Source organism: Equus caballus, chromosome 6 (genome assembly GCF_041296265.1).
Source record: "Equus caballus isolate H_3958 breed thoroughbred chromosome 6, TB-T2T, whole genome shotgun sequence".
Taxonomy (NCBI): domain Eukaryota; kingdom Metazoa; phylum Chordata; class Mammalia; order Perissodactyla; family Equidae; genus Equus; species Equus caballus.
The window spans coordinates 50190185-50213842 of record NC_091689.1 but is presented as its reverse complement, the minus strand read 5'-3'; the positions used below and the strand labels follow the sequence as shown (position 1 = coordinate 50213842).

General features: G+C 34.2%; 2 protein-coding genes across 2 annotated transcripts in view; one reads left to right on the top strand and one right to left on the bottom strand.

Annotated features, from left to right (window-relative positions):
• Positions 1-5555, top strand: part of LOC138924650 (uncharacterized) — a 41413-nt gene extending 35858 nt beyond the window's left edge. Inside the window, exon 5 of the mRNA XM_070269863.1 lies at positions 5178-5555. The gene's annotated coding sequence lies outside the window, so the exon portion shown is untranslated. The remainder of the gene's footprint in view (positions 1-5177) is intronic.
• On the bottom strand, positions 5543-14210 carry LOC101910264 (natural killer cells antigen CD94-like). Its single transcript, NM_001281815.2, is given in 7 exon segments — positions 5543-5971; positions 7065-7165; positions 8012-8160; positions 8847-8885; positions 9118-9231; positions 12666-12866; positions 14167-14210. Coding segments are annotated over 6 exon segments (735 nt in total). The 5' UTR covers positions 12853-12866; positions 14167-14210; the 3' UTR covers positions 5543-5826.
• Positions 14211-23658: the final 9448 nt, after the last annotated feature.

The following is a 23658-nucleotide window of genomic DNA, read 5'->3' as shown; positions in this document are numbered from 1 at the left end:
TATAAAAAAATCACCAGAAATTTAGGGGATTAAAACAACAGAAATGTATTCTCATAGTTTTGGAGGCTGCAAAGTGGAAATGAGTCTTACAGAACTAACATCAAGGTTTCATCATGACTGGCTTCTTCTACAGGCTTCAGGGGAGAAAGTCTTGCTTGTTTTATTCTCTTCTTGTGACTCCCTTGACTTGTGTAGCATTCCTTGACTTGTGGTTACATCACTCCATTCTCTGTTTCCATGGCCACACTGCCTTCTCCTCTTCCATAGTCAAAGCACTTTCAGCTTCCCTCTTATAAGGACACTTGTGTTTATTAGGGCGCATCTGGATAATCTGGGATAATCTTCCCATCTCAAGATCTTTAACATAATCTCATGTGTAATATCCCTTTTGCCATAGAAGGTAACATTCACAGGTCCCAGGGATTAAGACTTAGATATCTTTGGGGCCACTAGTCTGTCACAGAATCCAGGAGACCCCAAGTTGCTTTTCACCTTCAGGTAGGCTCCTTTTAGTACAAAAGAAACACTCAGACATAGTTTAACCCAGTATTGGCACATGTATAATGTGTTCCCAACGGAGCTTTCATGACTCTGACATCATAATCTACTTCATTGTATGGTTGTCAATCTCATTTTGCACACCCTCACCACCATGTCTATTTTCCATGCTTCTTTGCTGCATTCTGTTCCGGTGAAGCTGAACTCTAACAACTGCATGCTGCAGTCTTCCTTGCCCTCTGGCTTCTGGCTGGTTTCAGCCATTGGGAGATATTGGTGGAGATCAGAAAGTGGAAGGAGAAAGTGGATAAGTTATTTCTCAAGCTTCCTCTTTGCTTTGCCATGTCCTGGCAATGGCTAGAATCTCTCCTATGAGATCTTGGCGGCGTCTTACATTCAACAATGAAGCACAATGTGATCCTTATCCTGTCACACTACACAATGTGGCCTAGAATATAGGTTGCTTGAAAAAGAGCTATTTGCCATGAAATTATTATTAAGAAATCAAAATCTGGATTCTGATAGGGTGTCCTATTGTATCTTTCTACAATTTTCACTGCTAAAAATTATTTGCCAAAAATTATATAAAAAATAATTATGTCTAATATAGCATATTGTGACCTTTCTTTCCCCAGAGAATGTGATAAGAAATTCTTTGTACCTAATCCAGTAATCATTTTCTTTTAGTTTAAGCATAATGCATCTGGTTAACATACTCTAGATATATAAAAAGTGGTGCTTACACATCCACTCACAGTACACTTCTTTTTATAGAACACTTCCAACCACAGTGTTGCTGGCGCTCAAAAGAGGATTTAGCACCTAGACAACTCTTGATATTGTTGTAATGATTCTTAGGATTGTAAAAGGGGGTAATGGGAGAAGATAATTAAATTTTTAATGAGAAAGAATGACAAGATTTTACTTCAGAATGTATTGGAAGTCAATCCTGTGTAATGTCAAGAAGCAGAAGATTTAGTTCAAAAGAAGAGAAGAAAATAAAAACTGAGATTTACAAGCTTGGATGTGAGTGAGGGATCATTATGCAGTTTGTCACAGAAGTGTTATTATCTGTTAGACACACATCATCACAGGTAAAACATTAACTTCAGAATCATGACTGGATTTTCCTCTGGAAAAGGAGGGAAGAATGAAGGAAGAGACAGATGACAATGTGAAATAATATGAGGCTGGAAAAATGTTTGATATAATGAAAATGAGATATAACACGAGGAGGAAGAAATCATTGATGCAAGTCATACATATGACTATGTAAATGTTATAGTCACATTCTGAATGATATATTTATTGCCTAGAGATGTCTTCCTGAGTGAGTATATTGAGGTGGCATGTGTTTTAGAAGAAAATAATAGGGAAGTAAACGCACATCAGGCACAACTCCTGAACACCTCTCATACTGCTGATTTATATAAAACAGAATCTTTTGAAATCTTGAATTATTTCCCCTTAGAGAATTAAATTGTGATTGGACAAGAAAGTTTCAAAATAGAAATGCAGACATTTATATTAGAGAAAGAGAAAGCTAGACCATGAGAACATGAAAAAATAATTTTTGAAATAATAAGTGGATGAAAAGGGTATGATTTGTAGACCACATTGAAAGAAGCAACCCATTCTTAGTAATCAGTAACAAAAGCTCTGTATTTAAATAGCAGTTTTAGGAAGAATATAATTTAAAACTAAAAATTTATTTTAAAATAATAGTAAGGATTTAAAAGTCCATGGTTATCATGAAACAAAAGCTTATGGGATAAACAACAGAACCAACAGAATATAAAGAGAATTCAAGACAACACCTACTCAGGGATTGTGTTAAATATAAGATGTATTCGCATTATTTCTTTAAAGAAATAGAACTAGAAATGGATGCCAAATCCTTGCTATATATTCTTTATTTTTGGTTGAAAATACAAACACACACACACATGCACACACATATCTTTCTGGGGACAGCCTCATTCAGTGACCAAATTGTCTTACTAAGAAGTAAGGAAAGTCAGAAATTTCTTTCATAAATTTTTGAAGAGGCCATACTAAAACTCAGCAACAATCAGATGCCTAAGGGTGGTAGGGAGACTGGAGGTCTATTAAATATCTTTACTGTTATCCATTTTTAGTGGCTTCTCTATCAAAATGGCCACCATTGTCAGAATGTAAATAATCTCAAAAGCTGAAAACCTGACACAGATTATATTAATGGACTAACACAGTGTGGATGTAATTGGTTGATCAGACTGGAATAGTAACACTATTACCCATAAAAGTGCTGACAGTAGTGAGGCACCATTGATAACTCCAAGAAAGTGTCAAATATCTGACGTAATTAATCTGCCAGGAGTGGGTGAAAGCAATGCCTTGTGCTTTATGGTCTCTTCCATCAGAAAACAGGGTCAACAATGGGAGTCACAAGTCAGGCATGCAGTGGAAGCCTCTGCAATCAGAAACAGAATCCCATACTCCGTGCCAGTCTATGATTGCACTGCATCACAAACCTGATTGAAATCCATGAAGATGGTGAAACTAACTCATCACTTCATGAAGACTGCCAAAGGAAATCTAGGACACCAAAAATAAAATCCTCACCAGCTTAGGGAAACAAATTCAGCATAAATTAGTATCATTTTTTGTCTGAAATCTGAACACCACACTTAATAACATGGATGAATTTCAAAAACACTACACTGAGGAAAAAAATGTATTACACAAAGGGGACATGCTGCATCATCCAAATTCTTGCAAAAGAATGCGCAAAACTAATCTATACTAGAGAAACATCAGAACAGTGGTTGGCTCTGGGGAGAAGGTAGGGATCTGGAATGAGCTTGAAGGAATCTACTGGGAAACAGTAATATTCTTCGTCTCGATCAAGGTTTGCTACAGATGTATGGCAAACTCCTTGAAAGGTACACTAAGATTTGTGGATTTCATCATATATAAATTCTGCTTCAAAAGACAAAGTGAATCATAAACAAAAATTGAAATTTAGCTAGTGATATACATGTTGTAGTACTCAGAAGGAATAATGCTGATATCTGGAAATTCTTTTGAAACGCACAAAAAACAAGATGTATTGATGGATGGATAAAAGGACGTAGAGACTGACAGATATGCGATAGAGAAAGTACAATAAAATGTTAATGGTACAATCCAGGTGGTGGGTATACCTATGTTTGCTGTAAAATTCCTTCATCTTTTCTGTTTAGAAATTTTCACAGTATAGTGGAGGGGAGATCTAAATGGCAATGCTTAACTTTATTTCTGTGGTTCCAGTCTCTTCTTCCAATGATAATATTGGCATATACTTCAGGGATATTTGGGTGAAATATGTATAATTATGTGTGATATTTTGTGAGTTTCTACATATAATTCAGTTACATTATTCACTGACTTCCAATCAGGGAGAGCTGTAACATGGCCTGTAACATGAACTGTAACTGTAACATGACAGCACTTCAGATATGACCATTCAACAGCTGGTAACAAAAAAAGAACGAGTGCTACATTGTTATAAATAATCATGTAACTTTTAAAGAATAAAGCTGAAAAGTTTACAAATTCCTACTTATAAAAGATGATATATAATTAACAACACCACATTAAATAAACACAAACTCCTATATATAATAGTTTTATTTAGTTTTCTTGAAAATAAAACTTCCCTTTTTCTTCTGTACAGTTTACAGAGAATGCTTACACATTCTTGCCCATTTTGTTATTGCTATCTTTCTGTGTCTACATACTTCCTTGTTTTTTTGCATATTTTTTGTCAAGCCTTGAAAGAGTTTGTAACCCATATTTAATGGTAATCATATTTTATAACAGCAGGAATTAATAAACTTTTGTGGGGGATTATTTTTTAATTTTTTTATTAGTGTCAAAACTCTGAGAATTTTTACTTTTCTAGTGACCATAGTCTATAAAGCGTAGTTGGCCACCCTCCCTTCATGTGGGCTTAGAAAAGACCTTATATGCTAAATGTATATTCCTTGAAATAAGGAAGAATATTGGCATCTCAGAAATAAAAACAATTATCTATTGCAAAAACAGAGTGTCTATTTCTCTTGACAACAGTGCCTGAATTTTATAGCAGTTGGGATTTTCAGAATAGTCTTCTCTCTACCCACAAGTTCTTCTCTCTATCCATTCTGTAACCATAAATGTCCTGTATTGACAAATTTGCATGCATATATTAATATTGCAAGTAAACTCTCTTTAGAAAATTCCCATAAAGATACATACCAAAGTAAAGACTTAAACTCTGAAAAATTCCTACTGATCTGCTTTTTTGTTTAAAATGACCATCTGGGAAGGGACACATTTAGAGGAAAAAAGTATTTAACTAGATGTTGTGGAGTGGAAGGAACTAACACTGAATAGAGTGCCTAATTCTTCTGTCATTATCATGTTGTTTCTGGAACAGTAAAATAGGGACATTGATAAAACATAATTTTTTACTCTTTGTATATAATCATAGTACAAGTCTTACGGAACAAACAAAGAAGGTGTTTACTGTATCAATATGTGTAGAAGCCATAGAATCTTATCAAACTAAGAGAAGAGAAAGCGCAGCTTGACATCAATATTGTTTTAATAATTCAAAGCCTTTGATACAATTAAACTGAAATAATTACTAATTATTTATTTTCTATTTTTAAAAGGTCCTATGTAATAGAACAACTTAAGAAAATAAAAATTCAACAATGAAGATTTTAAAGCAAAGCCCTCTGTACCACATTAGCATCTGTGAGTCTGATTAGTTGTCTCAGAGTCACCACATTACAGAGTAAGTTGGACTCTCGGATAGTAATCAAGCTGAAAATTAATTTCCAAAAATTTATAGAACAATTCTATTTCCTGTGTGGTCATACTAATTTCTACTTCTGGTATAACAGTTCTGTGTGTTATTGCCTAACAATATATTTTCACAATTTTGTAGACAAAAAGAGCAATATGTATATATCAGGGACAATAGTGCAACCTTACACAAGACAGCCTGTTTAATATCCAATAAAGTCTAACCTTATCTCACTGTCTAATCCAGAAAATATTTAATGTCTCCTAATGTGCATACACATAAAATATATCCTCCTAAATATTGTCACAGTGTCACTTCATGAAAAGTCATCTAAATCAAAATTTTATTCATTCATCAAAATTTTAGTACACTGTTTAAATGGCATTGCTGTATATTTTTAGAAGATTCTATTTTTATTAAACCAAAGGTATAAATTTACTTATTTTCTCCCTAGAAAAAGAAAGTCAACATTGGCAATGCTATCAAGACATAGGGTTAGATAAAAGTACTTTTCATCTTTCCAGTGAATTTATAGAATAAATAAGAGGATTCTTACAAATGTAGGTTTGTTTAAGTTCGCACTTTTCACCTAAGTAAGTATCTCTTGATTTGTAAGATAGACAGAGCTGTTCTTTTTGAGGTGTAGGAGGAGAAAACCTAAAAGACAAAAAATGTCACAGTCTTCACGGAATTCTATAACATGCAAATACCAAAGAGAAGAAATATAAAACTTTCATTTTAAAAGTTAAATATAAATTTTAAAAACATAATTTATATGTAATTGAACTGAATTTCTATTAGTAGCACAGATAAATAAGATCTTTATAAATTTAAAAGTTATTGATATTATTACAGGACCTTAAATATTAACAAAAATACAACTAGGAATAAGAGTCTAAGAGGATGGAAAGTGTGCTGATTGTCAGGCAGATTAAAAATAAAATAATAAAAGCCTTATGAACAACAGGCCTAAGAAACTTTTCTAGTGGAGAAAAAAACATTTTTAGGCTCCATAGTCTTTACGCTCATAAAAAATAGAATATAAAAAAGCCAGAAGACTTTAAGGATATATCAATGGCCTAGAAGTCAGGTCTTATAGAATGATGTGGTTAGTGAGAAAGTTAGCAGACTTTAAGCCATGATTTGTGTTATGGGTTGAATTGCATCCCCTTAAAACGCGTATGTTGATGTCCTAACCCCTAGTACCTCAAAATGTACTGTATTTGGAGATAGAGTCTTTAAAGAAGTAATTAAGGTAAAATGAGGCTATTAGGGTGGGTCTTAATGCAATATGGCTGATGTCCTTTTAAGAAGAGGAAATTTGGGCACAGACACAGGGAGGACCATGTGAAGAAACAGGAAGATGATGGACATCTGCAAGCCAAAGAGAGAGGCCTCAGAAGAAACCAACCCTGACAACACCTTATCTTGGACTTCTACCCTCCAGGACTGTGAGAAAATGAATTTCTGTTGTTTAAGCTACCCAGTCAGTGGTGCTTTGTTATGACAGCCCTAGCAAACTGATACGGAAAGTCTCAGGAGAGAGCTAATGAAGAAACTGAGTTGTGTTACCTGCTTCTGGAATCCATAATGCTGTATACGAGATTGGATTTCAGTTACTGTCTCTTTTCTCAATTCCCCAAATATATTTGAAATTATCCCTCAGCTCTCTTGATTTCTGTTATTTTGGGCAAATGCAGCAATTAAACCAAGGATAGAGAAGGTTTCATTATGTCAGGGAGATGCTTACATATCAGAGGACAGAATCGAATCATTTTCCCATAGCCAGTGCTTGCCAATTCCATTATGGTAGACTCCAATCCAAAAGAAAGATTTTAAAGAGAAGAAATGCTGGTGGTAGGGAAATAGATACAAAGTTTCCATTATTATCTTTTCATCAACTGCGTGGAAGTACCTTAAAAAAAATCAACATCATATTCATGTTTCTTTAGTTCATCCAGTACACAAACTCATTAATGCATGCTATATTCCAAGATGCTAATGATATAGCAATGAACACCACAAATTCCTGCGCTCGTGAGAGGTATAGAAAATAAACAAATAAAAAGTAGTAAAAAGATAGTGTTGGTTTGGGGCATAAGGGAGTGAGCTTTTTAAAAGAATAGCAGTGCCCTCATAGACATCTTGAAGATTAATTTTACCCCCAGTGTCTATCTCCTGTCTCTTCAGGTGTGAGATAGACAAAGTCTTCTCTATCAGGAGAATTTATACAGTGGGTACTTTAACTCGATGCTGATGTACATTGTAGGAGTGAGGGAAAGCTCTCCCATCTTCTCACATAGTGTTCTAGATTCTGATGCACTGATCAATCATGGTAATAGCCTTTAGACCACAAAGCTATAACATCTTAGCATTAGGCTATATCAGGTTCTTTTTTCTCTGACTGAGATTGTCTCTGTAATAACTATCTCCTTCTAAACTCATTATTTATACCATTTTTTACATTAGGGACATTCTAAATATTATTTCAAAAAATTTTTCTTTTTACGTAATGTGTAGATTCCATGCCACATTTTGTGTGTGAAACTTGAAACAAAAGATAAACTAGTTATAGCCTTCAGCCATTTGTCTAGTGCTGAAGTCAAGTAAATGTAAATGACTCTTCAGTTTAATTCAGTTAATCAGCTTCATGTATGTCACATACAATTATGATGCTCAGTTAAAATAAGAACTTACCATCTCCTCCCTGTTTATCTTTATGAGACTGGAATTTAGAGATGAGCAGGCACATTGACTCTCTCTCCATGTTAACCTCTCCTTGGAGAAGTAGTAACAGCCGCATCTGAACCAAACCCAATTCTTTGGACAAGAATGACAACGAGGTCCTAGACAAAGATTCTCCATCATTGAATTGAATAAACTGACAAAGTGTCATTTTGTTTATTGTTTTTTAAAACACACCTTGCAAATGGAAATATACTTTTTGTAATTATGGTAGCATTATGTGAAGAAACAAAAGTGAATTATAACAAAATTATGAATTATAAATAAAAACTTCTGTTTTTATTTTTCTCTCAACTTGCTGCTACATTTTAGATTCTTTATATATCATATAACACAACTCAACCAGGGTCTATTCATCTAAGGAGTAGTTGAGCCACTAGTTTTCTTACCTCCGTACCATTATAGCACTTATCGACTGCAATGTCTTCACCATACATCACCATTAGATTAATTTTTGTTGAAATTTTGCCCTTTTAATACAAACTCTACCTCTCTAAAATGTATGCTTCCAGCAATTATTTCTACTTCCATACAAACCTATGAAATCTTACAAGAATTTCTAAAAAAATAAAGCCTTACCTCTGCCTTCTTATGTTGCAGTTAATTACATAAACTTATGTTTCACAAGACTCTAAGTTATTTAATCGCTGCGACTATGCCTTATATTTTCTACTACACATACCAGAGTACCTTGCCTAGCAAAGGTGCTATGTCTGTGGAGCTGGTACAAATAATACTCTTCTGCTTAAATCAGCGTAAGAAATTAGGTTATAAAACCAGTGCCTACCTTTTTGCTGGATTGTGAGAGATGATTGTTTAGGAGATGCTACAAAAATAATCAAATATCATAATTAGATCTTGCTTTAAATTGAAACATCAAAATGAAATATTAAAAGACTACATTCTATAAGAGCTAATCAGCAACTTTAAAGAAAATAAAAAAGGAAGAATTTTGATGAGATAAAATTGTTCTAAGCCTAGTATCTGCTTAACATAGTCTATAAATAAATAATGTTCCTAAAGGGGAAGACAATTTAACAGACTCAATAGTTACTTACAGTTTGCAGTAAAGACAGCCACTGCAACAGCTATGGCCATCAGGAGAAGGCACGTGATGCCCAGGACCATAGAAATAAGCCTCCATGGGTGAGGTGAGGAATCTCTTGAGAGAACTAAAAACACAAGCAGAATCAAAAACAAAAGGAGTAATTGGAGCAAGATGACAGGACAAATAGTAAATATAATGATTATAGAGCAGTTTACAGTCAAGAATGCATTCAAATACTTGTTAATTCTTGATCCTCACAAGCCAGTGAAATACTTTTACCCAATTTTAGATAATTATGAAATAACTGAGGTAAAAATCTCATTTTTTACATAAGTTATTTGTCTAAGATGACAATCAATTAATAGCAGAATGAAGCCCCCCGAATTCACTAATTCTGTCTCCAAATCCTACTCTATCATCCCTCCCCACTATAAGGAACAAAAGATGAGCTGAGCATAAATCAGAATGGTAATTGATTCATTTAGGTATTGCGCTCTTCCCTACATGAAAACTAAAAGTGGCTGGATTTTAAATTAGGAAGTCAAATAAGTATCATTTGTTTCTTCTTCTTCCTTCTGCCACTCTTCCCTCTCATCCTTAACTGAATGACCATATATGAAGTTTCACAATGTGTCATGCAAGGATGAGAATCAGTAATGGAGACAGAGAAAGAATGAAATGAGGCATTCGCCCTTTGTTGAATGTATAGTCCATCAGTTAGAGACAGTTGGAAGATCAAAAGCAATAAAATGACAGCTTATTTTGTCATTCCAACTTCGGAATATTAAATACCTAAAAAAATAATCTGTGTGGAACACCTTTATTTTTCATGCTAACTTTCTTTCTCCCACTGAATTTTTCCTCAATAATATTAAGGCATTCATCTCAACTTATTTTCTCCTCATTCATCATTATTGGTATGGCTTAACCACCCATCCTAGACCTAAGGGTGAGTCATCTAAATGGCTGTATTGCCATGAAACATTCATTTTCCACCATATCTGCTAGTTAACTGTTACTCAGCTGAATTAAATTCTACCGTCTCTCTTTCTACTTCTGGGTTAAACATGTCTGATGATGGAAGCCAAATAGCCTGATTTTGATTCACATCAAGGTCTCAAACTTCACTTTGATTCTCAGTCACATTTGACAATTATTTTATTATTCTTGACCAATTTCTCCCATTTTCAGCACTGGTATTTTTTTTTTTTCGAATAGCCACCACTACTGAGTCATTTCTCCTATGAAAAATGAACGAAGATCAAAAGACAAAGTTTGATGAAGGGAAAATGTCAAAGGCTTAGGTTGCATTTCATTGGTAGACTCTTTGTATTATAATCTCTTTGGGTTTTAATCTATTTGAACTTCCATCAGACCATATATTTCACTTTATTCTCTCTTGTAGCAGAAAACATGGTCCTAAGGTTGTCTCTCATTGAAGCTCTCCCTCGCTTCATAGAACCAACCACAAGCACAGAACAATGTAGAACACAAAACAAAGGAGGCATTGTTCAGGCTACTTGTGCTTAGCCAAACTAGATAGAGATTTATGGCTTAGTATGGTTCTTCCGAGTTATTTAGGACAGAAAATAAAAGCTGCTTTTAGTGACCACTTCAACAGCATACATCACCCATGTGTTCCTAACAGGTACAATAGCAGCTGTGCTAGAACTATGCTTAGGAATTCAAATTCAGAAGTTTGAGAAATGTCCTTTAACTTTGCTACAAGGTAGAAACACAACAACCTTTTCTGTGAGATTCTATTAAAAGAATCTAATAAAAAGACAGGCAGATTATTTTTAGAGTTGGAAAGACTGCTATAAAAATGTTTTCTCAAATTAAATTATATGAATAAATATAATACAGTTTAAGAAATGTAGTGGGAATTGTTCTGGAACTTGACTAAGCAGATCTAGAGTACTTTTGGAAAAGAGGCAAATGAAACAAATCATGATAATTTTGAAATATAATTAAGGATCTCATTCTGTCCATGATTAAAATTAAGTGGTCTTACTAAGAAAGACTGATTTTTAAAGAGATAGATATAACAGAAATAGGTGTGTCTGAAACAGATTTAATACATAATTTTAATACATAAAAAAGTTAGAATATGATAAAAGGTGCAACAACAACAAAAATTACCTCACTGACTCACAAAGAAGAATAAACTGACATCAACAATCCTACAGACCCCAATTACTACTATATATAGTTTCAACTTTTTAAATTTGTTTTTAAGTAAAATTTGAAGTATAGAATACATCCAGAAATGTTCACATATGATAAACGTATAGATCAATAATTTTCACAAAATGAACACATCTATGTAACCATCACCCTAATCATAATATAGAACATTACCAGTGACATCAAAGCTTTCCACAGGGCCCCTCCCAGGACCAAAAGGTAACCACTATCCTTATCTCTATTGCCACCAAATAATTTTGCTCAATTTAAACTTAATATAAATAAAATCAGACAGTATATGGAAGACGTTCATTATGTGGTAATAAATGCAAACTATAAACATAAAGAATATAAAACTACAAGTCCAGAAACATATATAGGTATATGACGAAATGTAGCCTTATGGGTGACTTCCAAAGTGTATAGTTGCCTGTATTTTTAATGTTATCCCTAATGCACATATATTAACTTAATCCACAAGCAATATAAGGACTACTTATAATTTCTTTCTTTAGGAGAAAAATATTCACTTATAATTTTATTATCGATTTCAGACAAACTTACCAAAAAAGTGCTTGTGTTTTAGAAAAAGAAAAAATCATTCCAAAAAACAAACTCTTTTTGGAATCTCTGGGATTGGTTTCTGTCACTTCAGAAAGCTCACCAGCCTACAGGCAAGCTTTCTTCTCTTTCCCAGAAAATCGTCAGGTTAGGAAAAGACAACCCTGCAGCAATCAGTCTCAAGATTCCAGAAACAAGCAACAACCTGCAACTTTAACTTCACATCATTAAACCTTATTACACCAGGTTTCATTATTATGTTTACTACTACCAAATCCATTTTGTGCTCCAAATTTAAAAGAAATACATTTATGGTTTACTTGTTTCAGGAAATAATTATGTTAGAAGTTATGGCATATTCTGTACGCCACACTCTAGCCCAGAAATCATTCAGTCCAACAATGTTTACTTCTCTCACAATACAGTTCTTGTGTTTCAAAACAAGGTGTCTAAGCCCAGTCCTCTTAAACAGCTGTGGATAGCAACATTTCATTCTTGTTTCAAGGGAATTACTTTCCAAACCTTTTCTATTCAAATTGTACTCTTCCTTTAAAATCTAAGTTAACTTTCACTTTAGCAGTGAAATTTCTAATGTTCCGAGTGATCTTTTAAATTATTTATGATATTTACCAGTTGGTCCTTGTCATAATCTGCATTAAATTGATACTTAAATTTTTGCTTGTATATTTTCTCTAAGTAGATTTAGAAACTGTTATATTTTTGTATTTCACTAGTACATAGAATAGATCAGTACATAATTTTAGGCATTCTGTACATGTTTACTGAAAACTGTATTTTAATATATCTTACCTTGGCCATTGACATCTTCTGCTGTCTTCTTGTGCCATTTTTTATAAGGTTTCTGGTGTCTCAGCTCCTCCTTGGTTAACGGCAATTCATTTGAGCTAAATTTATGCTTGATATTATTTTTTGGTGTGTGCTTCTGCTGAGAATCTTTGTATAGTGTAGTATAAATTATAGGTTCCTCATTCATCATTACATAGGGGAAAACTGTGTGGGATAAACAGCTCAAATGTCAGTATATCATTCTATAATTTGGTACATTATATTATAATAAAGAGGGCTGTAATAATTTTAAAAATTTGAGTTGATAAATAGATATGCCTTTTAGCATTCTTGGAAGCATGTTCTTAACAGTTTGAAGCCCCCAATATGAGAAAACATACTATCAAAAACTTAGAAATAAAATAATCCTAAAAGAGCTTTTAGGAACTATTTATCTAATTCTTATACAGAGAGTAATTATTGCCTTTAGTACAAAATTTAAAAATTAATTCTAGGTCTCCAATGGAGTCATCTCCAAAAATTCTAAGGCCATCCATCTCTAACATTATTGCAGTTTGCCTCTTGAAATTGAATAATAAAAGACAAAGTTGATGTTTTACTACCATAGAAATCAAAGTGTTATGCTTATTAGCAGTGCTCCCCAGGAAGCACTGCACAATTTCTGATTAAAACATAAGGTTAATAATTGCATTTTAGACTTTTCCTAAGTGACTCCATAATTAAAAACTGACTAATGGACAAATGCTTTTTGTATTATTTTATGATTTAAATAAGACCACAATCCATATATGTGCAGAGCCAATTGACTTATTAGATTCTATATATGTTTATATAAGTCCTCCCTATTATTAAAAAGTAAATAACTGGGGCAGGCCCCGTGGTCGAGTGGTTAAAGTTCTGCACACTTAGATCCAGCGGCCTCAAGCTCACAGGTTCAGATGCCAGGCATGGACCTACTCCATCCATCAGCCATGCTGTGGAGGTGTGCAACATACAAAATAGAGGAAGATTGTCACAGATGTTAGCTCAGGGCTAATCTTCCTCAAGCCAAAAAACAAAAAGAGGAAGATTGGCAACAGATGTTAGCTCAGGGTGAATCTTCCTCACCAAAAAAAAAAAAGTAAATAACTAAAATAGATTATCTATCAAGATAGTTAAAATTCAAAAATTTGGAGAATTTTGTTGTAAATATTTCTTAATATGGGCTATTAGCTTCAGAGCTGGGAAAACACTGGTCGGGAAAAAGTCACTCATCTTCCATTTGAATTTCTCAGAAAAGTTTTATTAAGAAAAATGACTAGACATAAGGTAAAAATTTTTTTTAAAACATAGTCAAATAAAGCAAAACTTTGATATCTTGAAGCCAAAAAATATATTATACTTAATTTTTTTATTAATAATATCCACAAACAGAAACAGCACAGAGAAGAAATATCTATTGGTCACATTTTCCAGGAATTGGGGAAGGGAAGATTACAAGGGAACCAGAAATGGTAAAACATACCTGAAGTGAGGAGGGAATTCCTTGTGCTAAGAATTAGTGTGTGTGAGTCTAAGGAAGCAGGACCTGGTAACTTGAAACAGAATGAGAAACTGTGTTCCCCAGTGGAAAAAGTACTTGCTAGGTCATGTTTCAGAAATAACCAACAGGACTTTACACTTTTATTTTTTTTTATCTGTCCTTAGCACCCACAAGATTATCTCACGGATCTTATGTCTTGTAACTTAGGTTAGCTTAGAAAAAAATATTACACGCATTTCATTTCAAGCCATGCTAAATAACAGACTCTGTGAAACAAAAAGAAAGCTGAGATCAAATCTTCTTTTTCAATTAGCATATTTTCACTAAGATTTTCAAATTGGCTTTTTTGAAGCCATGAATTAAATTAGATTAAGTCATAATGGTAATATAAATATTCACGTTTATACTGAAATTTATATGTGGAGACACAAAAATCATAGCTATCTTGTTTTCTGAAGTTCTCTTTGGGATGTACATCTGATCGGTTTCATTCTTTTATTCATTAATTTTTATACTAACTGAAATATTAACCCTTCAAATGTGTTAATTTATTAATACACAAAGTGATTAGCACATAATCATCATAAATGTGATGGATAGATAGATAGATAGATAGATAGGTGGATAGATTTACTGGTATAATCCTAGGACACAAGAACACCTAGCATATAGTACATGCTTAATAAATGTCTGTTGACTCATTGAAAGAATAATGAAATAACTTCACAAATATATATTTACTAATGGTGTAAATAGTGGATAGGAAAAATATAGGATTCTATAAAAATACTTAGGAAAAACTGAACTTTCAGGGAGTCAGGGAAGGCTTCCGGAAGAAAGGGATATTTGGGCAGAGTTAGAAATAATAAGCTAAATTAATTAGTTAAGGGAGAATAAGGAGGTGGTTGAGATCCAGTTAGAAAATATATATATATTTACAAATGGAAAGTGAATAGCAACATAATATACTTAAAACTAATAATATCAGTAATGGTATTAAATGTTAATGGTTTAAACAATGCAACTACAAAACAAAGAGTAGACTTCAGTTACCAGCCAAGATAGAATAAAATGGATGAGATTTATACTTCTGTATGAAACAACCAAAAATAATAAAGAAACAGATAAAAGATATTAAACACTGTTTCAGACACTGAACATCTGGCAGCACAGGACAGTGATTCTTGCAAAATGGAAAACAAATTATATGAGCTTATGATTGCCACAGCTAACTGACTTGAGAGTTTCCAAACCACAGCACAGGGAAGGGGAATTCTGGTGAAGCCAAGTGTATACTCTTAGTGAGGATATAGTGCTGAGAGGCTGTAGAGAATAAAGCATTATCAATAGGATATAAAACAGTCCGGAAGAAAAGATTAGCAGGTTGAAATATGGTTCTACACAAAGGAATGAAGAGCACAAAGATTGTAACTACATGGTTATGAGAATTTTACTTTTTAAATCTATTTGAAAATAATTATTCAAATAAAAGTAGTAACAATACAATGTGGAGTTTATAATATATGTAAAAGTAAAATATTTGACAATAGTAGCAAAAGGTTAGGAAGAGAGATACGAAAGCACAGTCTTATAAGGTCTTTATACTACAGATGAAGTGATATCACTAGAAAGTAGACTGTGACAGGTAAAGTTGTCTTCTATAAGGCCTAAAGCAACCTCTAAATTAACAAAGCAAAGAGTAGGCTAATAAGCCCACAAGGAAGATAAAATTGAATCATTAAAAATATTCAATTAATCCAAAGGAAGACTGAAGAAAAAGAAAAGGTGGAGATAGAGGGAATAAAAGATGAGACAAGTAGAAAATAAAGAAAAAAATTGGTAAAATTAAATGTAAGCATATCAATAATTAAACTAAATGTAAATGGCCTAAGTATCCCAATTAAAATCCAACGTTGGGGGCTGCCAGGTGGTGTAGTGGTGAAGTTCGCACGCTCCACTTCAGTGGCCAGGGGTTCACAGGTTCAGATCCCAGGTGTGGACCTATGCAGGACTTATCAAGTCATACTGTGGCAGGTGTCCCACATATAAAATAGGAAGTTAGGCACAGACGTTAGCTCAGGGCCAATCTTCCTCAGCAAAAAAAGGAGGATCAGTAGTGGATGTTAGCTCAGGGCTAATCTTCCTCATGCACACAAAAAAATCCAATATTGACAGATTGTATTTAAAAAAAAAAAAAAGACAACTATATGTCATCTGAAGGAAACACCCTCTAAATATAAAGACACAAATAGGTGAAAACTAAAATGATGGAAAAAATATATACCTATCCTAATCAAAAGAAAGCTGATATGCTATACTGATATCACACAAAGTAAATTTCAGAACAAAGAATATTACCAGAGATAAAGAAGTTGATTTCATGACAATAAAGAGGCTAATTTATTAAGAAAACATAGCAACATACAAGGTTTATGCACATAATAATAGAGTCTTTCTTGAGAAAATCACCTCTACTTGTAAAAGAATGTTTTTGTGAGGTTAAATTTCTTATCCAATAAATCAATAAGCGTGGTTTGGACTCACAGTCTCCACTAAAGTATACGTTTTCAATCTGTTTATTTTCTCTTTTTTGTAGGTAGCTCTATACAGTTAATTTCATGCAACCACCAAATTGCTAAACTGTATGTCCTTTCCATTGAATAAACATAAGAAAATTCTTACATACACTTTTTATTCAAATTCACAATGAGAGGAATGACATTCATACATAATCTTTTAGTATAAAATCTACCAATTTTGGATTTATTCTTGGGCCAAACTGAGCTATCAGAAAGCTGCCTAGCTGTGTTATTTTGAACAAAGTCCTATTTGAATAGAAGTTTAAGATTATTCTTGTAGCTTTGGTTTGGGGAATGAAACAAATGTATAAAACATGTGGCAGGATATGGTGCAAATAATTTACTAGACTTCTAACTTAAAAAAAATCCCTTCAAAGATAATACCTTATGACCCAGCCATCTCCCTACTGGGTATTTATCCAAAGAATTTGAAATCAGCAATTCAAAGAGACACATGCACCCTGATGTTCATTGCAGCATTATTCACAATAGCCAAGATGTAGAGGCAACCTAACTGCCCATTGACTGATGATTAGATAAGGAAGATATGGTATACATATACAATGGAATACTACTCAGCCATAAAAAAGGATAAAATCATCCCATTCACAACAACATGGATGGACCTTGAGGGTATTAAGTTAAGAGAAATAAGCCAGATAGAGAAAGACAATCTCTGTATGACTCCACTCATATGTGGAAGATAAACAAACACGTGAAAAAAGAGAACAGATTACTGGTTAATAGGGGAAAGGGGGGGTGAGCACAAAGGGTGAAGTGGTGCACCTATAATAATATTGTACAACTGAAATTTCACAAGGTTGTAAATTATCATAACCTCAATAAAAAGTAAAATAGAAAAAAAAAACCCAATCCCTTCTAAGAGGTATTCTGCAATTTCAAAACCATGTTCATTGGATGCTGAATTACTATATATTTTTTCTTTCACCTTTCTCCACCGACTCAGAAGGGGGAATCCACCAAAGCTATGTCCAGTCAAGCAGACCAGACCCAAGTCACAAATCACACTGCTGCACTTCTAACATTGGCTTATTGACTCTTGTGCACAGGCAGCTGAAATATTTTACTCCATACCACCCCACCATATATTTTCAGTGATATGTCTTGGTTTGCTTAAATCAGCTTGCTCTAAAAATTAATTCTGCTTCCTGTAGGTGAAGAATCTGCATGTTCATACACTTTGGTAGGATGTTTCTTCTCCTGGAGTCTGCCTTCTTCTCTTCCCTGAATGACTTTTCATCTAGTATCCTTGCTTATTCAAAGCAACTAATAATGCTATACAATCAAGAATTCAAATCTTAGAAAGTAACAGGAGGATGGAAAAACTACTTATAATTTGAGAATCTCATTTCTTTTCATTAAAAGGAATAATAATAAGGTTATCCACTTCAATATGTTACAAAGCAGTAACTTAACTTGATGCAATGGTTAGGAAAATCTTTACTTCCTGTAAGGAACTCATGTTTTCTTTACAGAATTAAGGAGAAATATATAATTAACCAAGCCCTTCCTTTTTGCGTTTGCTAAAGAAGGATTATAAGCAGATGTATGTGGCTCAGTTATAGCAACATATTCTGACCTGTGTTCTCTATTTCTTAATGATCCACATATATGCTAATATATGATTTGCCCTGTCACGACAGTTTTAAAAGAAATCACATTCGTTCATTATGTTATATAGTTTCCCCTAGAATGATGCATAGTATGCATATGCACACATACATATATACTTATAAAATGATTCAGTCAATAAATGTAGTGTAATCTCACAACGTGGAAAAGAGAAATATTAGACTTGAAAATAAAACCCAAGAAAAGAACTTTTTTGTTATTATTAACGATATTCAGAAGCAGTAACAAAGTTAGGAAAGGTAGCCTTCACTCTTTGAATAGCTCTGTAGCTGCATGCAGAGGCTACATGCGGCTGCATTTAAGTTTTTTAAAAATAATAAAATAAATAAAAACTGTTGATTAGAAGCATTTCATTCATTTAGATTCAAACTTTACACTTCGTTGCCTTTTGCACTATTACTGAGATGGCCAAGTCACATGAATCACTTCCCGTCCCCAAACTGCTTGCCTTCCTTTTAAGAGTGACATGTTAGTGAAGATCTAGCTGGAGAGGCACTATCTATAAACTCAGGTTTAAGGGACCTTAGAGATCCAATTACAAAACTATTGCCACATTAAACAAAACTTTGTTAAGGATGAGGAACAATGAAACATGACACTTGTGACTACCGATCACATGAAGGTCTTCAATGATCCTTTGCGTATAATCAGAAAACACGTGACATTGTGATTTATAATAAGAAATATATATTTGGTCTTTGACCTCATTCCTGGCACATAGCTCCTCAAACTCTTGGAATTTCCTAAGTGAAGAGAGTGTTGGAATGCTCCTAGGTCACCTAAGATGGCCACCAGAGGAACCAACCATGTGACTAGAGGGTTGAACTTGCAGTCACACTCCCCCACCTCTGGGGAGGGGAAAGGTGCTGGAGATTGGGTTCAATCACCAATGGCCAATGATTAATCAATCATGTCTATATAATGAAGCCTCCATAAAAACCCAAGAGGAAGAGGTTCAGAGAGCTTCTAGGTTGGTGAACACGTGGAGAGTTGGGGAGAGTGGCACACTCAGAGAAGGCGTGGACGCTCCGTGCCTTTTCCTCATACCTTGTCATATGCATCTCTTCATCTGACTCTTGATTCTGTCAAAAACAAGACAATAGGCCCAAAATGGAGTTGTTTCTGCTAAGCTCCACGTCACCAAACCAAGACTTAATTAGTTTCAGCTCTCCTGGAAATGAGATCTTAAACCAATCAATCAGGAATCACCTAATTGGCACTAGTTAGGTAATCTGCCTAACAGATCTCTGCCATCTCCTAAAGGAAAATGATCTTGCCATAAACAATCACTTTTTTTGTCTAGTATAGCTTCCTTGTTCCTGCTCCCTTTTGCCTATAAAAGTCTTTTACTTTGTACAGCTCCTCAGAGCTCCTTTGTATCTGCTAGATTGAATGCTGCCCAATTCATGAATCATTAAATAAAGCCCATAAGATCTTTAAAATTTATGCCATTGAATTTTGTTTTATAACAATTCATAAGCTTTAATATCCTTTGGAATAAACCAGTAATCCACTGAGAGAATGAGTTCCCTGAGTTCTGTGAGTTGATCTAGCAAATTAGTTGAACCCAAGGAGGGGGCCATGAGTCATGAGAACATCTGATTTATAACCAGGTGGTCAGAAGTACAGGTAACAACCTGGACTTGTGATTGGCGTATGAAGTGGAAGGCAGTCTTGTAGGACTGAATCCTTGTAACCTGTGGAATTTGATGCTATCTCTGGGTAGATAAGGTCAAGATTGAGTTGAATTGGAGGACAACCAGTTAGTGTCAAAGAATTGATTGGTGATGTGGGGAAACCCAAATGAACACATTGGAATTTTTGAGTGCAGAATCATTAGCATGGTATTAAATGCCTAAGACTTTCTCCTGGAGTGTATCTTCTCTAGTTTTGCAGACCCAAGATACCTTGTTATTACTCTAATACACTATTCCTTTCAAAAGTATTATCTGATTTTGAAGCTGCTTTGTACTGACTCATCTCAATATATAATGGAAGAATAATCACAGAGGTATTATAAATGCAAATTAAAAGTGCATGCCGTTTCAAAAGTTAACTTATAAATTAATAGCCAAGCTTTATCTAGGTTGAGTAGGAAAGTTTGGGACAATGTGACACAGGAACAGATGCCCCTGACTTTCTCTTAATCTATGTACAGACCCCAGATTGAGGGGTAGGATCTTCAATAGGAAAAGTACAGATTACTAAAAGGGCTTTAGATGCTTTGGGTATGTTAAAATGTTGGTGCCAAAACAAACCAAGGGAGCTTTTTCCTTTGCTTACCCTTGGTTAGCTTCCAGCAGCAGAGAGACTAGAATAGAATAGGTACTATTCTAGTCCCTCTGTTTTCCTCCAAAAAGGAAAGCAGAAAGTAAACTCAAGAGAGAGAGGTTGAGGAGATGGAAATGTTTCATTCTAGGTTGACAGCCTAACTCACCAGGATAGAAATAAAGACTGGGACTCAGGACAGAAGTTTCATCACTGAGGAACCTGAGCATGGTGGACAATGTCTACATAAGGAACCTCAAAAGTTGAACTGATAGAAAACATAAGGACTGGCACCCTCTTCATTTCGGCAGAGTTGAGAGCCATAAAGACGGTGGTGGCAGCTCCTCTGTGCTCAGATGAAACCACAAAGGAAGACCTTGAGTCAAGGAACTCCTTACAGCCACCAACACCCAGCCCCACCCTTCTGCCCAGCAGAGTTCAGGGTAAATGGCCTTTCCTGTGTGAAGGGCATTGCCAACAGCCCTCAGGACACCTTCTGACCTTGTATGTGACATATGTGGGAAGAGACTATTCTTTGCTCTTTGTCTAAAGTCAAGTATGAAGTAATTTCATACTTCCCCATTTGAAGATTTTTCAAAGTTATTTCTCAATAAATAAAAGAAACTTGATTTTACTGAGATTTTCTACACTGATTCCAAGTACTCTCAACTTTCTTGGAAGCATTTTGATTTTATAATTAAGGTCACAACTTTGGTATCAGATAAGAAAGGATATTAATGTTATTTGTCCATTCACTGTCTTATAATCTTGGTCCAATTGACCTCCCTAGGTTTTTATTTCCATATTTGTAAAATGAGAAGAAAAATAGTAGCTTCTTCAAAGTGTTCTTCTAGATATTAAATGAGAAAATGTTAACTATTGTTATTCTCCCTTCTTATTTCAGTTCAATACCTTTTTCTCCTTTTGCATAGTTTTACTACTTCTTCTTTCTTTCAGAAATATTTTACATTGTAATGGCCTCAGGATTTGGCAGATTCAAGGACTGCCTCAATTGTCTAATATAAAGGATATTAGCAACTCCCATTTCTCCCTCTTTATACCCAATTTAGAACCTTCCCCCCCTCAGTTTGCTGATGCTGACATGCTTACTTTATGATGAGGAAAATTAGAGTAAATATTTTCAGTCATGTATACCACACTATATATGAGGATACCTGATAATTATTGATGCAAATGGAACTAAAAATTCATATTTTCAAGTATGAATTTGTTACAGTCTTATTGTAATAGAATGATAATGATGTTCTGTCAAAGTTCACGGTTCAGATGAAAGAAATTTGTATCATCAAGGAGAAAGTATATTTAAATATCATAACATTTCACACAATAAAACATATATAAAATTGTAAAATAGTTCATTAGCATCAAGAAAGTAAATGGAATGTATTTATTATCATCAGAATTGTTTTCAATACGTCTTCTCTACTATTAAGAACAATGGTTGTATTGCATTTCTTAAGAGTGCCCCTCTATTCTCTCTGTGGGGGACTAGCATTGGTCACCCCAAGATATGTCTCTTTGGCATGAGGATTATTTGGGGCTGGTTACTTTTAATAAACTGGGACAGGGAAGGAGGCTCTGAGGGGTGGAACTTGCTTGGCCTTTGTTAGGAGACATTTATGTTGTAAAGGAAAACTCCATCTGTAAAGATGTCTCCCTCTCTGTACCAGGAAGAAAGGGAATGACCTTACCTCTAGAAACTCCTATCAATACAGAATGCAAGGACTTAAATCTGCATAATAATCTTATTCCTGTTTCTGGTAACCTCTTGCAACTGATTCCCCCCACCCCCCACATCCTCCTTTGTTTTTAGCTGGATATGATATTTAAGGTGGTGGCTTCAGCCATTTTGGTGAGTTGCTCAGCTTGCCTGAGCCTCTCCCATGTATACATGTTATAAAGCTTTGTTTAATTTTCTCCTGCTATTCTGTCTCATGTGAATTTAATTCGTTCTCCAGCCAGACGAACCCAGAGAGGGTAGAGGAAATGTCTTCCTCCTCTACATCTCCAAGATTTCTTCCTAGCTTCTCATGCTCACTTTTCAGGTTTTATGCTGGTAATTACTTGATCTGTAAAAATTTTGTCGAAGTTGTCTGTGAAAGTTTTGTAGAAAAAAACAGGTCTTATATTCCACTCTCAAATGGTGCTTGAGGTGTTTGTTGAATAAAATATGCAGTACCAACAATGCACATAACTCCATTAAAGTAAGGACACTATGAACAGCAATGACTAAGGTCAGGAACACGCAAATAGTTACAAAGATACTGCACCTGTCTCCTGGCCCACTGGGTTCAGTTCCTGGGCAGGGACCTACACCACTTGTCTGTAGTGGCCATGCTGCAGTAGCAGCTCACACACAAAAAGAAGAAGACTGGCAACAGATGTTAGCTCAAAGTAAATCTTTCTCAGAGAAAAAAATAATAATTATAAATATTAGGCAACTAATTAAATGGCATGTTAATAAATTGTTCTCATGACTTTAATGAAATTAGAAATATAAAAATCTCAGTATGATAAGAGCTAAACAAATTTCAAATGCAAATTGCTATTAGTTCAGCAGAAATATGTAGAAAATTAAGTATTATGGAAAATATTATTGGTATAAAGAGAAATTGTCTACTTATTAAAACTAAGAAATAGCTGATGATTCTTAATTTAATGAGGCTATTAAGATAGACTTCAATGCAACTCCTTATTTTAATTCACAATCAACGAGATGTGAAATATAGTTAGATGAAGCGAAAAAAACTCTCATCTATATTTTCTTAAAAAACAAAAAATATTTACACATTATATGAATAATTTCATATATGACATCATCTTCAATAGTCCACTTGGTGAGGAGTTTAATAATAGGTAATTACAGAATAAAAGGGAATATAAATTTTTAATTTGAATTATCTATTGAATGGTATTTCATGCAATATATATTACTATACCATTGTATAAACAT